The 16,147-nt window shown below is 43.5% G+C and overlaps 1 protein-coding gene across 3 annotated transcripts in view; it reads left to right on the forward strand.

The window, feature by feature from the left end:
• Nucleotides 1–16,147, forward strand: part of DENND2A (DENN/MADD domain containing 2A) — a 105,890-nt gene that overhangs the window by 61,869 nt on the left and 27,874 nt on the right. Inside the window, exons 5-9 of one of the 3 annotated variants that reach the window (XM_015572679.1) lie at nucleotides 2,001–2,122; nucleotides 8,491–8,688; nucleotides 10,036–10,129; nucleotides 10,851–10,901; nucleotides 11,959–12,146. In XM_015572679.1, coding sequence (XP_015428165.1) covers nucleotides 2,001–2,122; nucleotides 8,491–8,688; nucleotides 10,036–10,129; nucleotides 10,851–10,901; nucleotides 11,959–12,146 — 653 coding nt within the window. Of the gene's footprint in view, nucleotides 1–2,000; nucleotides 2,123–8,487; nucleotides 8,689–10,035; nucleotides 10,130–10,850; nucleotides 10,902–11,958; nucleotides 12,147–16,147 lie in introns of all 3 variants that reach the window. The other 2 variants (XM_015572678.1, XM_015572680.1) reach the window with 2 other exon arrangements.

Below are 16,147 nucleotides of genomic sequence, written 5' to 3' on the forward strand. Positions count from 1 at the left end.
GTAAAATTTTTTTCACATTGCCCTGGTTGGTGGCTCAATTGGTTGGATTGTTGTCCCATGCACCAGAAAGATGTATGTTCAATTCACAGTCAGGGCACAATCTAGGTTGCAGGTTTGATTCCTGGTCAGGGCAAGTGCAGGTGGCAGTGGATTGATGTTTCTCTGGGGCTGGGGCTTGAATCTCTCTCTATCTCTCTCTCTCTCTCTCTCTCTCTCTCTCTCTCTCTCTCTCTCATACATGTACTCAAATGAATGAGAGAACAGGTCGGTGGGTGGGAGAGTGACCACAATGGAATATATGAGAGAACATGGGGCCGGGGGGAGAAGAAGGGCTCTGTTGACCAGCCAAGGAGGCAGTGCGGTGCAGCGTGGTTTGCACTGGAGACTTGGAGCCTCAATATCCATGATCCAATCTTGGCTCTGCTATTTATTAGCTGTGTGACATTGAGCTGGTGACTTAACATCTCTGAGCTCCAGTTCTCTCACCTGTATTCTAAGGATGATGATAGCCACCTTCCAGGGTTGTTTGAGGACTGGAGAAAGTGGTATGCAAAATACCTGGCTTATCACAAATGCTCAGTAATGTAGGGATTACTGAATGAAAGAAAACTAAAGACCACCGTACTCTCTCTGAAACCGTAGGAGTATGGCAGTAATGGGGCATCAAAAATTCAGGCTAAATTGAATGTATACTATGATAAAGAAACTTGAGCCTCGCTCTGAATAATTCTCTCAGATTCCAAAATCAGGTTCAGATTCACAAGAGTTTCTATGTATTTAAGTTTGGTGAGTTAGCCCAGCCATAAGAAAATATGAAGTACTATCATTTGCAACAATATGGATGGATCTTGAGAATATAATGCTAAGCAAAATAAGTCAGACAGAAAAAGTCAAGAACTATATGACTTCACTCATGTGGGGTTTAAAAATGAAAGCAACAAATGAACTAACATGACAAACAAAAATTCATAGACACAGACAACAGTATGGTGGTTCCCAGAGGGAAGGCAAGTGGGGATGTAGTAAAGGGAAAAAGGGGTCAAATATATGGTGACAAAAGATGATTTGACTTTGGGTGGTGGGCACACAATGCAATATATAGATGATGTATCATAGAATTATATACTTGAAACCTATATAATCTTATGAACCAAGGTCACCCCAATTAATTTAATTTTAAAATTTTAAATAAATACATTCAGTGAGTTAAATTATCTTCAGGAAAGATCACAGTTTTGGTGAGGTGTGAGCTCAGACCAGCATCTGCATTTTGGGGATAGGAGTGGGGGTTGGGGAAGAAACCCACATGTGACCGCATACAAGGGGCAGGGAAGGCATATACACACATACATGCATGTAATGAACTCCAGAATTGCTGTGTCCAAGCTGCTGGAGATGGGTTCCTGCCATTAGGCTTCCCAAATCCAAAGCAGGTATGAGATCTGGATTTTCCTCAGCAGTGAGTATACCTGACAGGGAAGCTCTCCTTACAAGGAACAGAAACCCATGGGAACAACAAAGAGAGTTGGTTGGCTCATGTGACCAGAATTGGCTTCTTCCTCACTTCTTATTTCTCAGGTTAGCTCCATTCTCAGCAGGTTTCCCAAGTTTCCGTGATGGCTGCCCTTGGCTCCCTGGAGGGAGAGTCTGTATCCTGAAAGTCACAGCAAAAATCCCGAAGCTGGCCCCAGCTAGACCAGTGTAGGTCCCTTGTTCACCTTCAGAGCCCGTGAATGCCATGCAGTGATTGGCTTAGACTTGGGGTATGGGCCCTTCCTGGCACAGATCACTCTGGAGACTCCGATTGGCTAAAGCCCTAAAATGGGAGTGGAGTTAATCTCACACATCTAAGAACGGGACATGGGGAGTTACCAAGAGAAGAACAAATAGATAGCAAGACATCAGACATCTCCACATGGAGAGGCCTGGATGCTAGGTAGATCCGGTAAGGAAAACTTCCACAACGTTCCCAGTTCCTGACCCATTGCCTCTGACCACAGACCTGCCAATGAAAGAAAACCCTTATGAGGACATTGACTTACATGGTCGCTGCCTGGGAAAGAAATGTGTCCTGAATTTTCCTGGTTCTTCCGCCTCTTCAATCTCTGACACATCCACCAAGGTATGAGCCCTCAAGGGAGTGTTGGGTGGCAAGGGGTCAACCATGTCTTGAGCATCCTGTAGCTCTGGGTTCCCCTGGAATGCCAGGCCACCCTCAGCTCCAGGCTCCGAGATGTACATTAGCTGCCCTCCTGCTCTTTCTGTCTCTAACTCTGGAGCTTTCTGTTCAACAAAGTTTCCTAAAGTATCATTTTAGCTTCTTCTAGTTTCAGAAACCTCCCCAACTAGGCAAATAAGATAGTGGATAGCCATAGAGCTGTTAAGAACAATGTCATAAAACAAACTCTAAACTATAGAAAGACACCATTTGTGGGGGTTTTAAATGAAAGAATATATATCCTATATAATAAAAGACTAATATGCAAATTGACCAAATGGCAGAACAACTGGTTGCTATGATGTGCACTGACCACCATGGGGCAGACACTCAACGCAGGGGGAGCACCTCTCAGCCAGAAGCTGGGCTCATGGCTGGTGAGTGCAGAGGTGGTGGCAGGAGCCTCTCCTATCTTCATGGCAGCGCTAAGGATGTCTGAGGGCTCCCGGGCTGTGATAGAGCGCAGGCCAGGCTGAGGGACCCCTCCCCCCCCCAAAGTGCACAAATTTCATGCACCGGGCCTCTAGTATACGTATATTTGTAATCTCATATATGTTTTTTCATGTAGAAGACCTCTGTAAGGATACTTAAGAACGAGTAGTAGCGCCGAAGCCGGTTTGGCTCAGTGGATAGAGCGTCGGCCATGTTTTTTCAGAAGACCTCTGTAAGGATACTTAAGAACGAGTAGTAGGTACCTTTGTGGAGATGTATGAGTGTCTGAGTACCTGGTAGTCAGGGTAGAAGACAGACATTTTTTACAAAATATTGAACCTTTGGAATTATGTATGTATAGATAATATAACTATATTGACATACATGATTATTTCAACATATTGCCTATAGGACTGAATTCATATTCCTTACCATGGCATTAAATTTCCTTCATAGAAAATAATAATTAATAAATTTCCTTCATAATTGATCCCTGGATAGCATTACTACCTAATTTCACAATGCTCCTACATACAAAAGCTCCCCTCCCAGGAGAGCCTACTGACTACCCCCTGATATAATTGGCCCAGGATTAGCAAACTTTTTCTCTAAAGGGCTAGAAAGTAAATATACAATCTCTGTTGTGACTACTCCCTAAAGCCAAAAAAGAAAGGCTTAGCTCTTTTCTTCCCCTTCCTGCTGGACTAAAAACACCTGGGTCCTCTGTCCCCAAAATAGCTCAGCAAGTAGGCATCGTGTCAATGGGAACTTGGAAGTTCAGAGGCAGCTCTCCTGCAGAAAGTAATCCAGTTCCTAATGCACGAGTCCAATAGCCACCGATCCCTGTAGGCTGTTTGGGGTCATTGCAAGTCATCGGCAGGACTGTCCACGCTCCCTTCTCTGCTGTCCTACACTGGGCGTCTGGTTTGTGCCCCCATTCTGGGGACAGCTGCAGACTTCTCCACTCCCTCCATTTAGCTCCTCAAATATTCATGCCGCATCTGGACGACATGTGGACCCTTAGAACTTGCTGAAGCAGTCCCTCCCTCTGTGACGACCTCCTCCACCAGTCACAGAAAGGTCCTGAATGACATTTCATCATTTTAATGTAATGTCATTACGCTACACTAAGATTTTCACCTATTTAGACTATCCCAGTAGAAAAGGAAGGGTCATGTGGACAAACGTGCTAGAAAGGAGCAGACGTGCAGCCAGAGGCAACGCTAATGCCTGCACACACAGTGCTAGGTCCTGAGAAGGGCCGTGCTCTTTTCCTGCTCTGTGAGACCCACCATCCCACACCTCCAGCAGCACAGTGAACAAGGCAGGAACTGATGTTTATAATGAGGGAAACATAGGCTCCTATGAGAAATTATTTTTTATGTATTGACACCTAAGGGGAAAATGTATCACTAACTAGCATTCTCTGGTTACCTGCATAGGCCCCCCACACCAACACTCAGTCGTAGCTACCAAGAGGCAGCATCTGATCAAAGGTGTTAGAGCTTGCCTGCCTCCATTCAGAATTGCCTAGGCCTCTTGTTAGCTGTGAGACTTTGGGCAGATAATCTCATCTTCATGTGTTCGTTTTTCATTGGTGAAATAGGAATAATAATAGCATACTCCTCTTCGGGGATTTATGAAGATTAATCAAATTAATCATTGTAAGCCATTTAGACTAGTGCCTGTAACATAAGTACTATTTATATTTGCTAAATGCATAGAATAATGCCTTTAATATATATTCTTTTAAAAACAAGCTTATATTCAGGGGGTGAAAAGGAAAAACTTGCTGACCCTTGCAAAGTCCAAGCTTTATACCCTCACTTTCCAAGGCCTTCCACAGACAATTGAATGTCTTCACTATTGTACTGGTCTGTTTGCTCTTCCTCACCTCTATGTCTATTCTCAGATTGTGCTGAATACTTGATAATGCTAGGACAGCCCATCAAGTCCTCTTTTTATCAGCTAAGCAGCTACTGAAATTCCACTCCCTCATGAAAGCTCCCTGGACATCTGGGGCTTTGGGGGAGTGCGTGGGGCACTCCAAGGCCCCTCCCTCCAGCGGTGTGACCACATGCAGCCTCCACCAGGTCTTTTACACCCTTTAGAAAATTATGTGATGAGTTTTGATTCCTTTCTCTTTGTTTTCCTCTCAGACCTTTTCATAGGTCAGATGTTCTCTGAACAAACACTACACAATCTAAATCTCTAATGAAAACAGATACCTGCTTTTTGCCAACAATTTGATATAAGATTCCAATGCAGTGAAAGAATTGGGGCCATCTCCTTGGATTTCATTGCTGATGCAATTTGGTCTTTAAGAAGGCTCAGTTGATTTGAGCATCATCCTGTACACTGAAAGGTCACAGGTTCGATACCCAGGCAGGGCACATACCCAGGTTGCGTGTTCAATCCTCATTTAGGGTGCATACGTGAGGCAACCAATTGATGTTTCTCTCTCACATTGATGTTTCTGTCTCTCCCTCTTCCTTCTTCTCTCTAAAACCAATGAAAACATATCCTCAAGTGAGGATTTTTTTTAAAAAAGGCTCATTATTATTTCTTGTTCTTGTGCTGCATCATTATTAAGATGCCCATAGTGAGCACACCCGGTGGCCTCTTGCTGTACTCAGAACTTGCAGTGCCCAGCAATTAATGCTTCCTGTAGGCCCATGATAAAACATTGCAGCAGGCCCCTTAGAAAGGCTAGGAGCCTTTATTCCTGGCGGCCTTTAAAAAGAAAAGGTCCTGAAGTTATTGTTACACACTATTTGAAACAAAACAAGAGTGGAGAAATGAATGGAATAAAATAAGCCTATTCTGTGGAGTTCAAGATATGATAAATGTGGGCTTATAAAATGATATTAAGAGAAAGGCTCATTCATTAATGAAATAGGGATAAGAGATGGGGAAGAATCAGTTTAAACTAACATACAATAAAATTCATTACTGACAGATTACTGAATAAATTATGTTCAAAATAAATTAAGAACATATAGAAAAAAATGGAATTATTTATTAAATGTATAAAAAATAATAGATTTTCTAGATCAAGCATGTCAAACTCAAGGCCCGCAGGCAGCATGCGGCCCAGCCAATGTAACAGTATGTAAGAAATGTTTTAATAAAAATTTCATAACTTAATTTTTACAATATTCTATTATATATAATTATTAATAACGACTACAACGTTCGCTAATGACTGATTACTATAATTGTGTTGCATTCATTTCCCTTACGTGCCTCATGCACAGGCGCACCATTTCTCTCCACTAATACTAGCAGCGAATTTTAGCAGCCGATTGCCACATCGTTAGTCTTGTACTGACTTGTTTGGTGTGTGTAACAGGAAATATTTTGCTTTCAGAGAACAAGAAAAATAGGTTTGTTTGTTTGTTTTGTGTTTTTTAAAATATATTTTTATTGATTTCAGAGAGGAAGGGAGAGGGAGAGATAGAAGCGTCAATGATGAGAGGGAATATTTGATTGGCTACCTCCTGCACACCCCCTACTGGGGATCAAGCCAGCAACCTGGGCATGTGCCCTTGGCTGGAATTGATCCCGGGACCCTTCAACCGCAGGTTGATGTTCTGTCCACTGAGCCAAACCAGCTAGGGCAAGAGAAATAGGTTTATTTGCGTTATGCTTATTTGTGCAGTTATTCAGTGTCTGGTAAGTTAATGTTCAAGCAAAAATATTAATTTTTATTAAAATGTTCTATTATTTTAAGTTAACAATTACTCATTATTTCAGCACGTCTCTATCGAAATAAGCCTATGTTTCTATGAAAATTGAAGCTTTTGTTTTTTTTTGCGGCCCACATAAACTTAAACCTTGTTTCCTTGGCCTGTGTTAGCCTTTGAGTTTGACATGCTTGTTCTAGGTAAAGATTAAATCTCTCACAAAGGAAAGGATAAACAGATTTTCATATATAAAAATGTTATGCAAGAGATTCCACATATCCAACATATAAATAAAAGTGCACTTGCCGCAAAATTACAAATAGTTAATATCTGATCTATATAGAGAACTCATTCAAATTAATAAGAAAAACACTGGGATTCCAAAAGAATATAAACTATATACTAAATAAAAATTCAGTTTGCATATTAAAGTATGAAAAAAGTCAGTGTCATAAGAGAAAGAAAAAGAAATAACTTATACTGAGTGCCTATTGTTTATTAGGCCCTTTGCTAGGTGTCTTATCTAATTTATTATTTTTAAAAAGACTTTGCAACTGTATTTATAGTCTCATAAAATGTGAGTCTTAGAAGTACCTTTAGAGAACATGTAGTCAAAGTAGTTATTTTATTAGTATTTCTTACTTTACTGAATAGTTAATACATTCATGTGTTTCTGAATTTAAGGAGTATGAAAGTCCTCCTCTTCCTGGACCCTCTTTCTCTTCCCAAGAGAAACCACTGAATTGCTGTGATTCTTTGTAGAGCTGTGCATATACCAGCAGAATAGCTCTGTAAAACACACATACACAGCCCAGCACACTATACTGACTAGTCTACACTTTGCACTGTGCTTTTATGCTTAACAATTTATACCAGAGGTAACCTTCCATATCAGTACATTACGATTTTTTACACCTGCATTGTATTACACTGTATCAATCTACAATAATTTATTTGACCAGCCTCCACTGATAGACATTTAGGTTGTTTCCAGTATTTTATGTTTACACATCATAGCACATTATACAATAGACTTTGCACAGTATAACTTTCCTTGTACAATATAACTTTGTACAAATATGAGCATATCAGTAGGGCAAATTTGCTGAAGCAGTCTATAGGACTGAATTCACACTTGTATTGGAATTGCTGGGTGAAGGGTATGTCAATTTGTGATTTTGTTGATACTGCTACATCGCCCTCCATAGAGTTGTAACAATTTCCAGTCACCCCAAGAGAGTTATCAAAGTTTTTATCTTTGCTAATCTTTGAGTGAAAAATAATTCCACAATGGCATTTTAATTTTCTTTTCTCTTATGAGTGACACTAAGAACCTTTTCATATAGTTAAGAAACATTGTATTTTCTTTTCTATAAACTTCCCATTCTTTTGCCTATTTTTCTTTTGAATTGTTAATCTTCTCATTTATTTGTAGTGTGCATTAGAAAAATGAGCTCTGTGAGTTACCTAATTTTTTTGGTTGGCTTTTAACCTTAAAGCAACTCGTTTTTATTTTATTTTTTTTTTAAAATATGTTTTATTGATTTTTTACAGAGAGGAAGGGAGAGAGATAGATAGTTAGAAACATCGATGAGAGAGAAACATCGATTAGCTGCCTCCTGCACATCTCCTACTGGGGATGTGCCCGCAACCCAGGTACATGCCCTCGACCGGAATCGAACCTGGGACCTTTTAGTCCTCAGGCTGACGCTCTATCCACTGAGCCAAACCGGTTTCGGCGCAACTCGTTTTTAGAAATAAGACAATGAGGCCCAGAGACGTGAAATTCCTTATCTAGGAGGCAATCAGCTTGTCAGTGGCAAGGTTAAAGCTAGGCTTAAGTGTTGTACTGTGTGTATGCTGTGTATACCCTGTATACCGTGTATACTGTGTGCCTTGGGTTGTCAGAAAGCCTCATCTGTTAAGTAAGTGATTAAACCAAGTTAATTCCCACCTGTCTAAAAAAGAGAATTAGACCTGCGTTATTTATTATACCAATTTTCCATAATTAGATGATAAGTGTTAATAGACAAGTCCAACAGACCTGGGAGCCTAGACCAGTTCCCCTTCTCAATCTCATGGTCTCTGGCATCACCAGTGATCGCCCAGTTCATCCCTTTAGTATTTATTTATCCTTCTTTCCCCTCACAGCAGGTATTGTCCAAACCTGCTTTTTTCCGGCAAAATTCAGACAGGAGGAACTTCAAACTGCTGGACACTAGGAAGCTGAGTCGGGATGGAATGGGGTCCCCTTCCAGAATCAGCCCCCCCTCCACTCCCAGCAGCCCCGACGACACTTTCTTTAACCTTGGAGACCTGCCAAATGGCAGGAAGAAGAGAAAGATACCCAAGGTAAGGCTTGCAGCAAACTTCGTCTTCAGATACGCACCCACCTCCTGCAAAGGAAGGCTGCAGAGGAGCCTGAGCAGAGGACAATCCTGGGCCCTCGTCTCCCTGCTTTGTCATAGGCCAGGGGGACACCGTGAAGCCAGCAGGATGGGATGTCTGGGCCTTTGTCATAATAATTCTTGTGGCCCTGTAGCCTTTCACATCACCATCCTCCTCCCAGCTGTAACTACTCTTCTGATTCAGACACTGTTCCAATGCCCAGCCTCAAAAGGCCACATCTTCCTCTTTCATGGCCTCAAGCAGTAGAGTTCCTTCCTCCATGCCCTGTGCCAGTGTCACACCCACTGCAGAGACAGCACCGGTGGTCTGGTGCCCTGGCCTGTGGTTATGCCCTGAGGGATCCAAGAAAGGAGGATTTACGGTGACATTCCAAGGGTATGTTATCTTAGATGCAAAAAGACTATAGACAGGCTTACTTAAGGTACAGGCTGACCTTTCTCAAGGCCTGTAAGCCTAGGACATGACTGTTGCCATGACTTGCTTTTAGTTAGGAATTTTTATGTTCAGACTCTCCAATGTGGTTACTTTCAGTCTCTGAGTTTGTAAGGCCTCCATGCAGGCCTCCCCTGAGCTTTTCCAGTTCAGTATGCGACCCCTTTTTCATCCACGTGTTTAATTTGCACCAGTTTATTTCCTCTTGCTTTACTGCCTGAAATTAAAGTGAATTGCCACCGTTTAAACAGCACACAGGCACTGGGTCAAATAGCCTTTTGACAGGCCTAATCAAACCAGAGAAAAATCAGCATGTTTTACCATCACGTTACACAAAATCTTATAAAAACTTGAGCCATAGCATGGCACCACTCGGTGCAGAGGTGAGGACTCAGCACCCGTAATCCCTGCGCCCTCCCCATTCAGACAGTCTTTGGCATGGCTCCCACGTAAGGGGCCCTTCTGGGAGATTTTTTATGCTTTCTCTTCTTTTTCTTGTTTTGTTTTGGGGGCAAAAGCTTTTTCCCAAACCACAGTGATATTGGAATATTGAAAGTGGAGCAGCCATCACACCATTAACCGATGAAATCACCCTCCCTGGTGTCTCAGCTGGAGGTGTTAGCATATTTAGACAACACCGCTCATACATCAGTGAGGATGGCGGCCTCCTTTAGTGTTCCTGACAGCCATGTTCCTGTCTGGCAGAAAAGACGCCAGTGGGCCAGTGGGACATGTCTCCTCCCTGCCCCTTTCCCTGGCCCTCCATCATTCTGGAAGAGAATGGGCAGTGAAGGGATCCCAGCTGCACATGGGGAGGAGGCTGCCAACACTGGCATTTCTTCTCTTGGTTTCTGGCAGCTGGTGTTGCGAATCAATGCCATTTATGAGGCCCGAAGAGGAAAGAAACGAGTGAAGAGGCTGTCCCAGTCAACAGAGAGCAACTCAGGAAAAGGTAGGAGCATCCCCCAGAGGATCTGAAAACAGATTCTTCCTAGAAGTGGATTCCTGTTGCTTTGGGCTGGCCACCAAGAGAACAAACTGGTGCTTTGTGGATGTCTTCCTAGTCCCTAGGACGGTCCAACAGCCAGGAGCTCAGCTTGGTGGCATGTCCTCTGGTCCTCTCTCCCTGTCCTTCCATCCAGTGAGCCCAGGGCAGCATGCTCCAACCTCACTGTGGGAGCAGCCCTACTTGCTTAGCATGCGTAAAAGGGGCCAGTATCTTTTGCTGTATAATTTGATATAGGTACCATCTAATCTAGGGCCGAATTAATTTGGAAATACATTTTGTTGGACAAAGACATAATTTGTCCATTACTTTTAAATAGACAAAAGGAAAACAGTCCTTCTAAACTAGAAATCTTGGCTTTGTGCTATCACATATAAAACGTTCCCTACAGCCCTAGCTGGTTTGGCTCAGTGGATAGAGTTTCGGCCTGCAGACTGAAGGATCCTGGGTTCAGTTCCGGTCAAGGGCACATGCCTGGGTTGCAGGCTCAACCCTCAGTAGGGGGTGTGCAGGAGGCAGCTGATCAATGATTCTCTCTCATCATTGATGTTTCTATCTCTCTCTTCCTCTCCCTTCCTTTCTGAAATCAATAAAAATATATTTGTTAAAAAGTTTCCTACATCAGAAAAACTTACATTTGCAACTTTCTTCCTCTTTTTCCATCTAGTGACAGATGAGAACAGTGAATCTGACAGTGACACCGAAGAGAAGCTGAAAGGTGAGAAGAGCAGTAGCCATGCCGGGATGGGGGATGTGGAGGGGCACAGGATGCTTTGGCGGGGCGGGGGGGGACGGGTGTCAGTCCTCAGCATGACTAGGATGGGCCTGTTCCACTCCAGAGATGCAGGGTGGCTACACCTGCAGGGCCCCACTGTTCCCATGCCTTTCCGTTAGGTCATAGGTGTGTTTCACACCTGAGTGTAGTACAGCACCGCTGGCCTAAGTCTCCGGACACCTGGGGCTTTGGCCCTATTGTTCAAATGTCTGTATGATCTGGAGGAACTCACATAAGATCTCAGGGCCCCTAGCTCCTCATCTGTCATATGAAATCATTGAAATAATTAGTCCCTGTGGATCAAAATGTGGTGATTTAGGTCAGGCTTTGGTGAGTTTTCTGCAATTTCTCAGACCCCAGGTGGAAGTCAAAGAAAGCTGTAGCCCAGGGCTGTGTCATAAGGCGATGGAGATCCGTCCACCCAGTGGCCCTGCCTCATTCACCTCTAACATTCTGCTGCTACACAGCCCACCTAGAATAAAGCGGGCTCGTTTCCATTGCACAGAATGGTGAAGGCAGATGGGAGTCAGGTCTCTCTTGGTTGAGTCACACGGGATGTTTACAAAGCTCCCAGCTCCAAAAGCTCTATGGTTTGGGTTTTGTCACATCCCACAATTGGAAAGATGAGGGAAATGAGGGAGGGGAGGAGTCAGTGTCTCCACCCCATCTGACAGAGGAATGCAAGGATTGCTCCCGGCCCAGCCCCAAGTCCAGACAGCAAATCCATGGTGGAGCAGAAGCCCCACATTCCAAGTTCCTGCACCCCAATTGCCAATTAGCCTGGCGGCCTAGAGTGTTCTTCTCCCAGAATGTTGGCAAAGATCCCAAAGGAAGTATTTGTACTAATTTTTTAAATGTGGGAACACTTTTTTAGGATTAGAAAAGTACTTTGAGCTGGGAATTACATAACCTGTTGCAGCTCTGTGCAATTGCACATTGGAAAATGGGTCATTTTCAGACTCTCTCTCTCTCTCTCTCTCCCTCTCCCCTCCCCCCCCAGCTCATAGCCGACGCCTGGTCAATGTGAAGTCCCGCCTGAAGCAGGCTCCAAGATACTCATCACTTGACCGAGAGCTTATCGAGTACCAGGAGAGGCAGCTCTTCGAGTACTTCGTAGTCGTGTCATTGCACAAGAAGCAGGCAGGGGCCTCCTACGTGCCAGAACTCACCCAGCAGTTCCCTCTGAAGGTACTGGGTGGGCCCGGCCTCTGTGGCCTGCCAGGCGACTGCAGAACTCATGGATTCAGGGAGGTGTGGGAGTCTGAGGATCACGTAGTGCCCAGAATCTCAACACTGGGTCCTAATTAGGGATGTCATGAAGAAACTTCTGCTGGAGAATTTGGGAGGTCACAGGTGGTGAGATCCAAGAACTCAGCGTGTGATCAAAAATACATCCTGAATTCCTGTGGTCTCTGTGCCAACTGTACCATCCTCCTCCCCCTCCCCCATCTCCTTATCCAACCACATTTCCCAACATACTCTAGAAGCCTCTTTCCCATCCAGCCACACAGCTCTCCCTAAGTTTCACATTTGTTGCCATGCTAATAAACATCTGTATATATACCGTGCACCTCTATATGTGCATACATACAGGAATCCTATTCTGTTCTAACAGCGTTCATGGCTATGAGTATTGGGCTCTACCCATGTATTAAATCATGGCACCTAAAATGAAATGGCCCTGAATAAAGCCTCAAATGGCGTGGCCAGTACTATGTAAATTATTCTTAGGCTTTGACAGCAGTATTAAAGAGTTTCCATCACATTCTAGTTCAATCCAACCGGAATTTACTGAAACCCTATTGCATTCAGCCCCAGAGGTTTCAAAGATGAGCAAAATGTGTTTTCTGTTCACACTGACAGGAGAGCACAAGATAAGCATACAGCCCAGCCAGCATGGCTCAGTGATTGAGCGTCGATCTATGAATCAGGGTACATGCCTGGGTTGTGGGCTTGATCCCCAGTGTGGGGTGTGCCAAAGGCAGCCAATCAATGATTCTCTCTCATCATTGATGTTTCTATCTCTTTCTCTCCCTCCCTTCCTTTCTGGAATCAATAAAAATATATTTTTTTAAAAAAGGTAAGCATACAAAAGATTCAGGAAGTAGCATGTGACGCTCTCCCTGTAGAGTTCATGCAGACCCAAGGCTGAGGGTGTTCAGGTGGAGAGAAGCCTGTGTCCTGGTCCCCTGAGTGCCTTCCTTTGCCATCACCACCCAAGTGAGGCCTAGGTTCCAGCTGCCCATCCCTTCCTTTCCTGGGTCAGCCTTCCTTCTGACCCACCACAGTGGTTCAGCACTGCAGTAAAGCCCTGTTCTTGGAGTTTAGGATGGAAACTCTACATAAATGAAGTGAGCCAAATTGGCACAGAGTCACCTTCATCCTGCGACTTCTAGGGACAATCCCGTGAAAACCCCCATGTTACGGACATGCCTAGGTTGGGGACGATGTCCCCTGGCTAAGAGAGGCTGCTGGTTATCACTGACTCACAATACCATTGAGAACCACACATAGCGAGCGCCAAGGGAGAAAGGACTGTCCTGTCGTCCTGTTTACTCCTTGGGGCCAAACACAATGTTGTATTTAGAAGTACTTAATCACTGTTCCAGAAATAAAGGCATTAGTTCATGAATTAGTTAATGAATTATCACCGTCATTATTGAATGCTCGTTCCAACCTGGAATCTCCAGACATCCACATTGAAACTTTTTTGCATGGAAAATTGCATAGTCACTGTTAAGAGATTAATCAGCAAATGTGTAAAGAAACAAGTGGCCCTGGCCAATGTGGCTCAGTTGGTTGGGTGTCAACCCATGCACCAAAATGTCACTGGTTCAATTCCTTGAGAGCTTGTTTGGAGGTTCTAGCAGGGGAGCGCAGCTACTCGTATACCCTTGACTGAAGACTGGTCCTCTCCTGGGCGGGGCGTGGGGGAGTCGTCCTCTTCGACCGAGCACGCAGCTTCGGGAGGGACGCACGTGGATCGATGAGGGAGGAGGGGGACACCCGCCTAGCCAGCCAGATCAGCCGAATCAACCCTGGTGATCAATGGGGTGACAGATGTCGCAGCCAGATCGCCCTCACATCCTGCTGGTTCAATTCCTGATTGGGGTACATGCCCAGGTTTTGGGCTCGATCCCCAGTAGGGGTTATGCAGGAGGCAGCCGAGCAATGTTTCCCTCTTACATCCATATTTATTTCTCTCTCTTCCCTTTCCCTTCCTCTCTCTCTAAAATCGATAAAAACATATTTTAAACAGAAAAGAAAAAGTCACCTATAATCTCATTCCATAAGATCAACACAACATTTGTTGTGTTTTCTTCTAGTCTTTTTTCATATTATGATTTTCTTGCAAAACAGGGTGGGGCAAAAGTAGGTTTAAAGTTTTTCATATAGAAAATAATACAATAATTAATAAAGAGTAATATAAGAATAAAATCTGTGTTTCGTGTACACACAATTGAATAGTCTTTGTCCCATCCTGTACATGTATCATTTTTTAATCATGTTTTGTAAACCACTGATATTTATAAACATATCCAATACAAATTGAATAGGTATTGGCTCAGTGGATAGAGCAATGACCTGTGGACTGAAGGATCCGGGTTCAATTCCAGTCAAGGGCACAAGCCTGGATTGTAAATTCTAAATCATTATTTTTAAAATTAGATAATGCTCCATTATGTGGGCACCCTAATCTAGTTAACCACCTCCTCCTGCTGGAAATATGCCTTGTGGCCAGTGTTTCTTTAAATGTATTTTTTATGTTATCGTGACCATTCCATACATGTATTTTGCATGCCAGGCTATTTTATATCTACTTCCTTCACTCCCTCACTCTATCAGAACTGCTTCCTCTTTTTATCTCCTTCTCTTTTCTAACTCATTTTCCTGAGTTTTATGTCCCGCTCGTATAGTCACCGTACTCAAGGTTTATACTTCATATTTGCATGCTAGGAATCATTGTCATGTTCCATAAGATGTTTGCTGTCATGCAGTTCTCTATGACAATTTACGGAGACTGGGATATTTCCTAGCAATCTGTGATATTGGCTGTATTTGTGAGAGGGATCTGTTTGTGCTACTCCCTGTAAGTGTGCTTATGTGGCCCTAGCTGGCGTGGCTCAGTGATTAGGGCATTGGCCTGAGCAACAGAGGGTTAAGGGTTCAATTCCCAGTAAAGGGCATGTACCTGGGTTACAGGTTCAAACCCTGGCCCCAGTCCAGGCACATTTGGGGGGCAACTAATCCATGTGTCTCACATTGATGTTTCCTACACTCCCTCCCTCCCCCACTTCCACTTTCTCTGGAAATCAATGGAAAAAATATCCTCAGGTGAGGATTAACCAAAAAAATAAATAATTAAAAATTTTAAAAATTAGAAGCATAGATTCCTGTTCATACACAAAATAAGCAAACTCATGGCTTTAAATATCTCTAATCAGACTTTATTCATTTGTTCTGTTTTTAAATAAGATGATGCTCACCTAGTCTATGATGTCAGATAAATTGGAGAAAGACAAACTAGAGACTAAGATCATTTTTTAAAAATATTTTTATTGATTTTCGAGAGAAAGGAAAGGAGAGGGGGAGAGAGAAACATCAATTGGCTGCCTCCTGCATGCCCCCTGCTGGGAACAGAGTCTGCAAACCTGGGCGTGTGTCCTGACCCAGAATCGAACAGCGACCTTTTGGTGCACTGGACTTCGCTCAACCAACTAAGCTGTACCAGCCGGGGCAAGATCAGGTTTATTCCTAGCTCAGTTGTGTGATCATAAACAGATGACTTAACATCTCAGGGCTTAATTTCTTATCTCTAAAAGAAGACTGTGAGGCTGGATGATGTCTATTTTCCTTCTGGCTCTGACATTCAAGGACTCTGACGTGAGTTGAATTCACTGTATGATATAATGTGACTGGATGTATTCGCTGAGAAGTGTTGTACACTTCTTTGCAGGACAGGCAGCTTTGTCTGGGCCCAGAGGTTTGAAGACTTGATTTGAGGCTCAGCCTTGCATACTCATGAGTATCCTGTTTGGAAGGGATTGCTATGACAGTTTTTCCTTATTGATTAAAGTAGTTATAGTCTAGAATGGTAGGCATAGAAGACATTTCTCTAAAGCACACTGTTTTTCCTCCTGACTTCCCCCATAAGACCATAGTTAAAACTGGCCTGGGGGAAAATGGCC

This window comes from Myotis davidii, unplaced genomic scaffold, assembly GCF_000327345.1.
Source record: "Myotis davidii unplaced genomic scaffold, ASM32734v1 scaffold329, whole genome shotgun sequence".
Classification (NCBI taxonomy): domain Eukaryota; kingdom Metazoa; phylum Chordata; class Mammalia; order Chiroptera; family Vespertilionidae; genus Myotis; species Myotis davidii.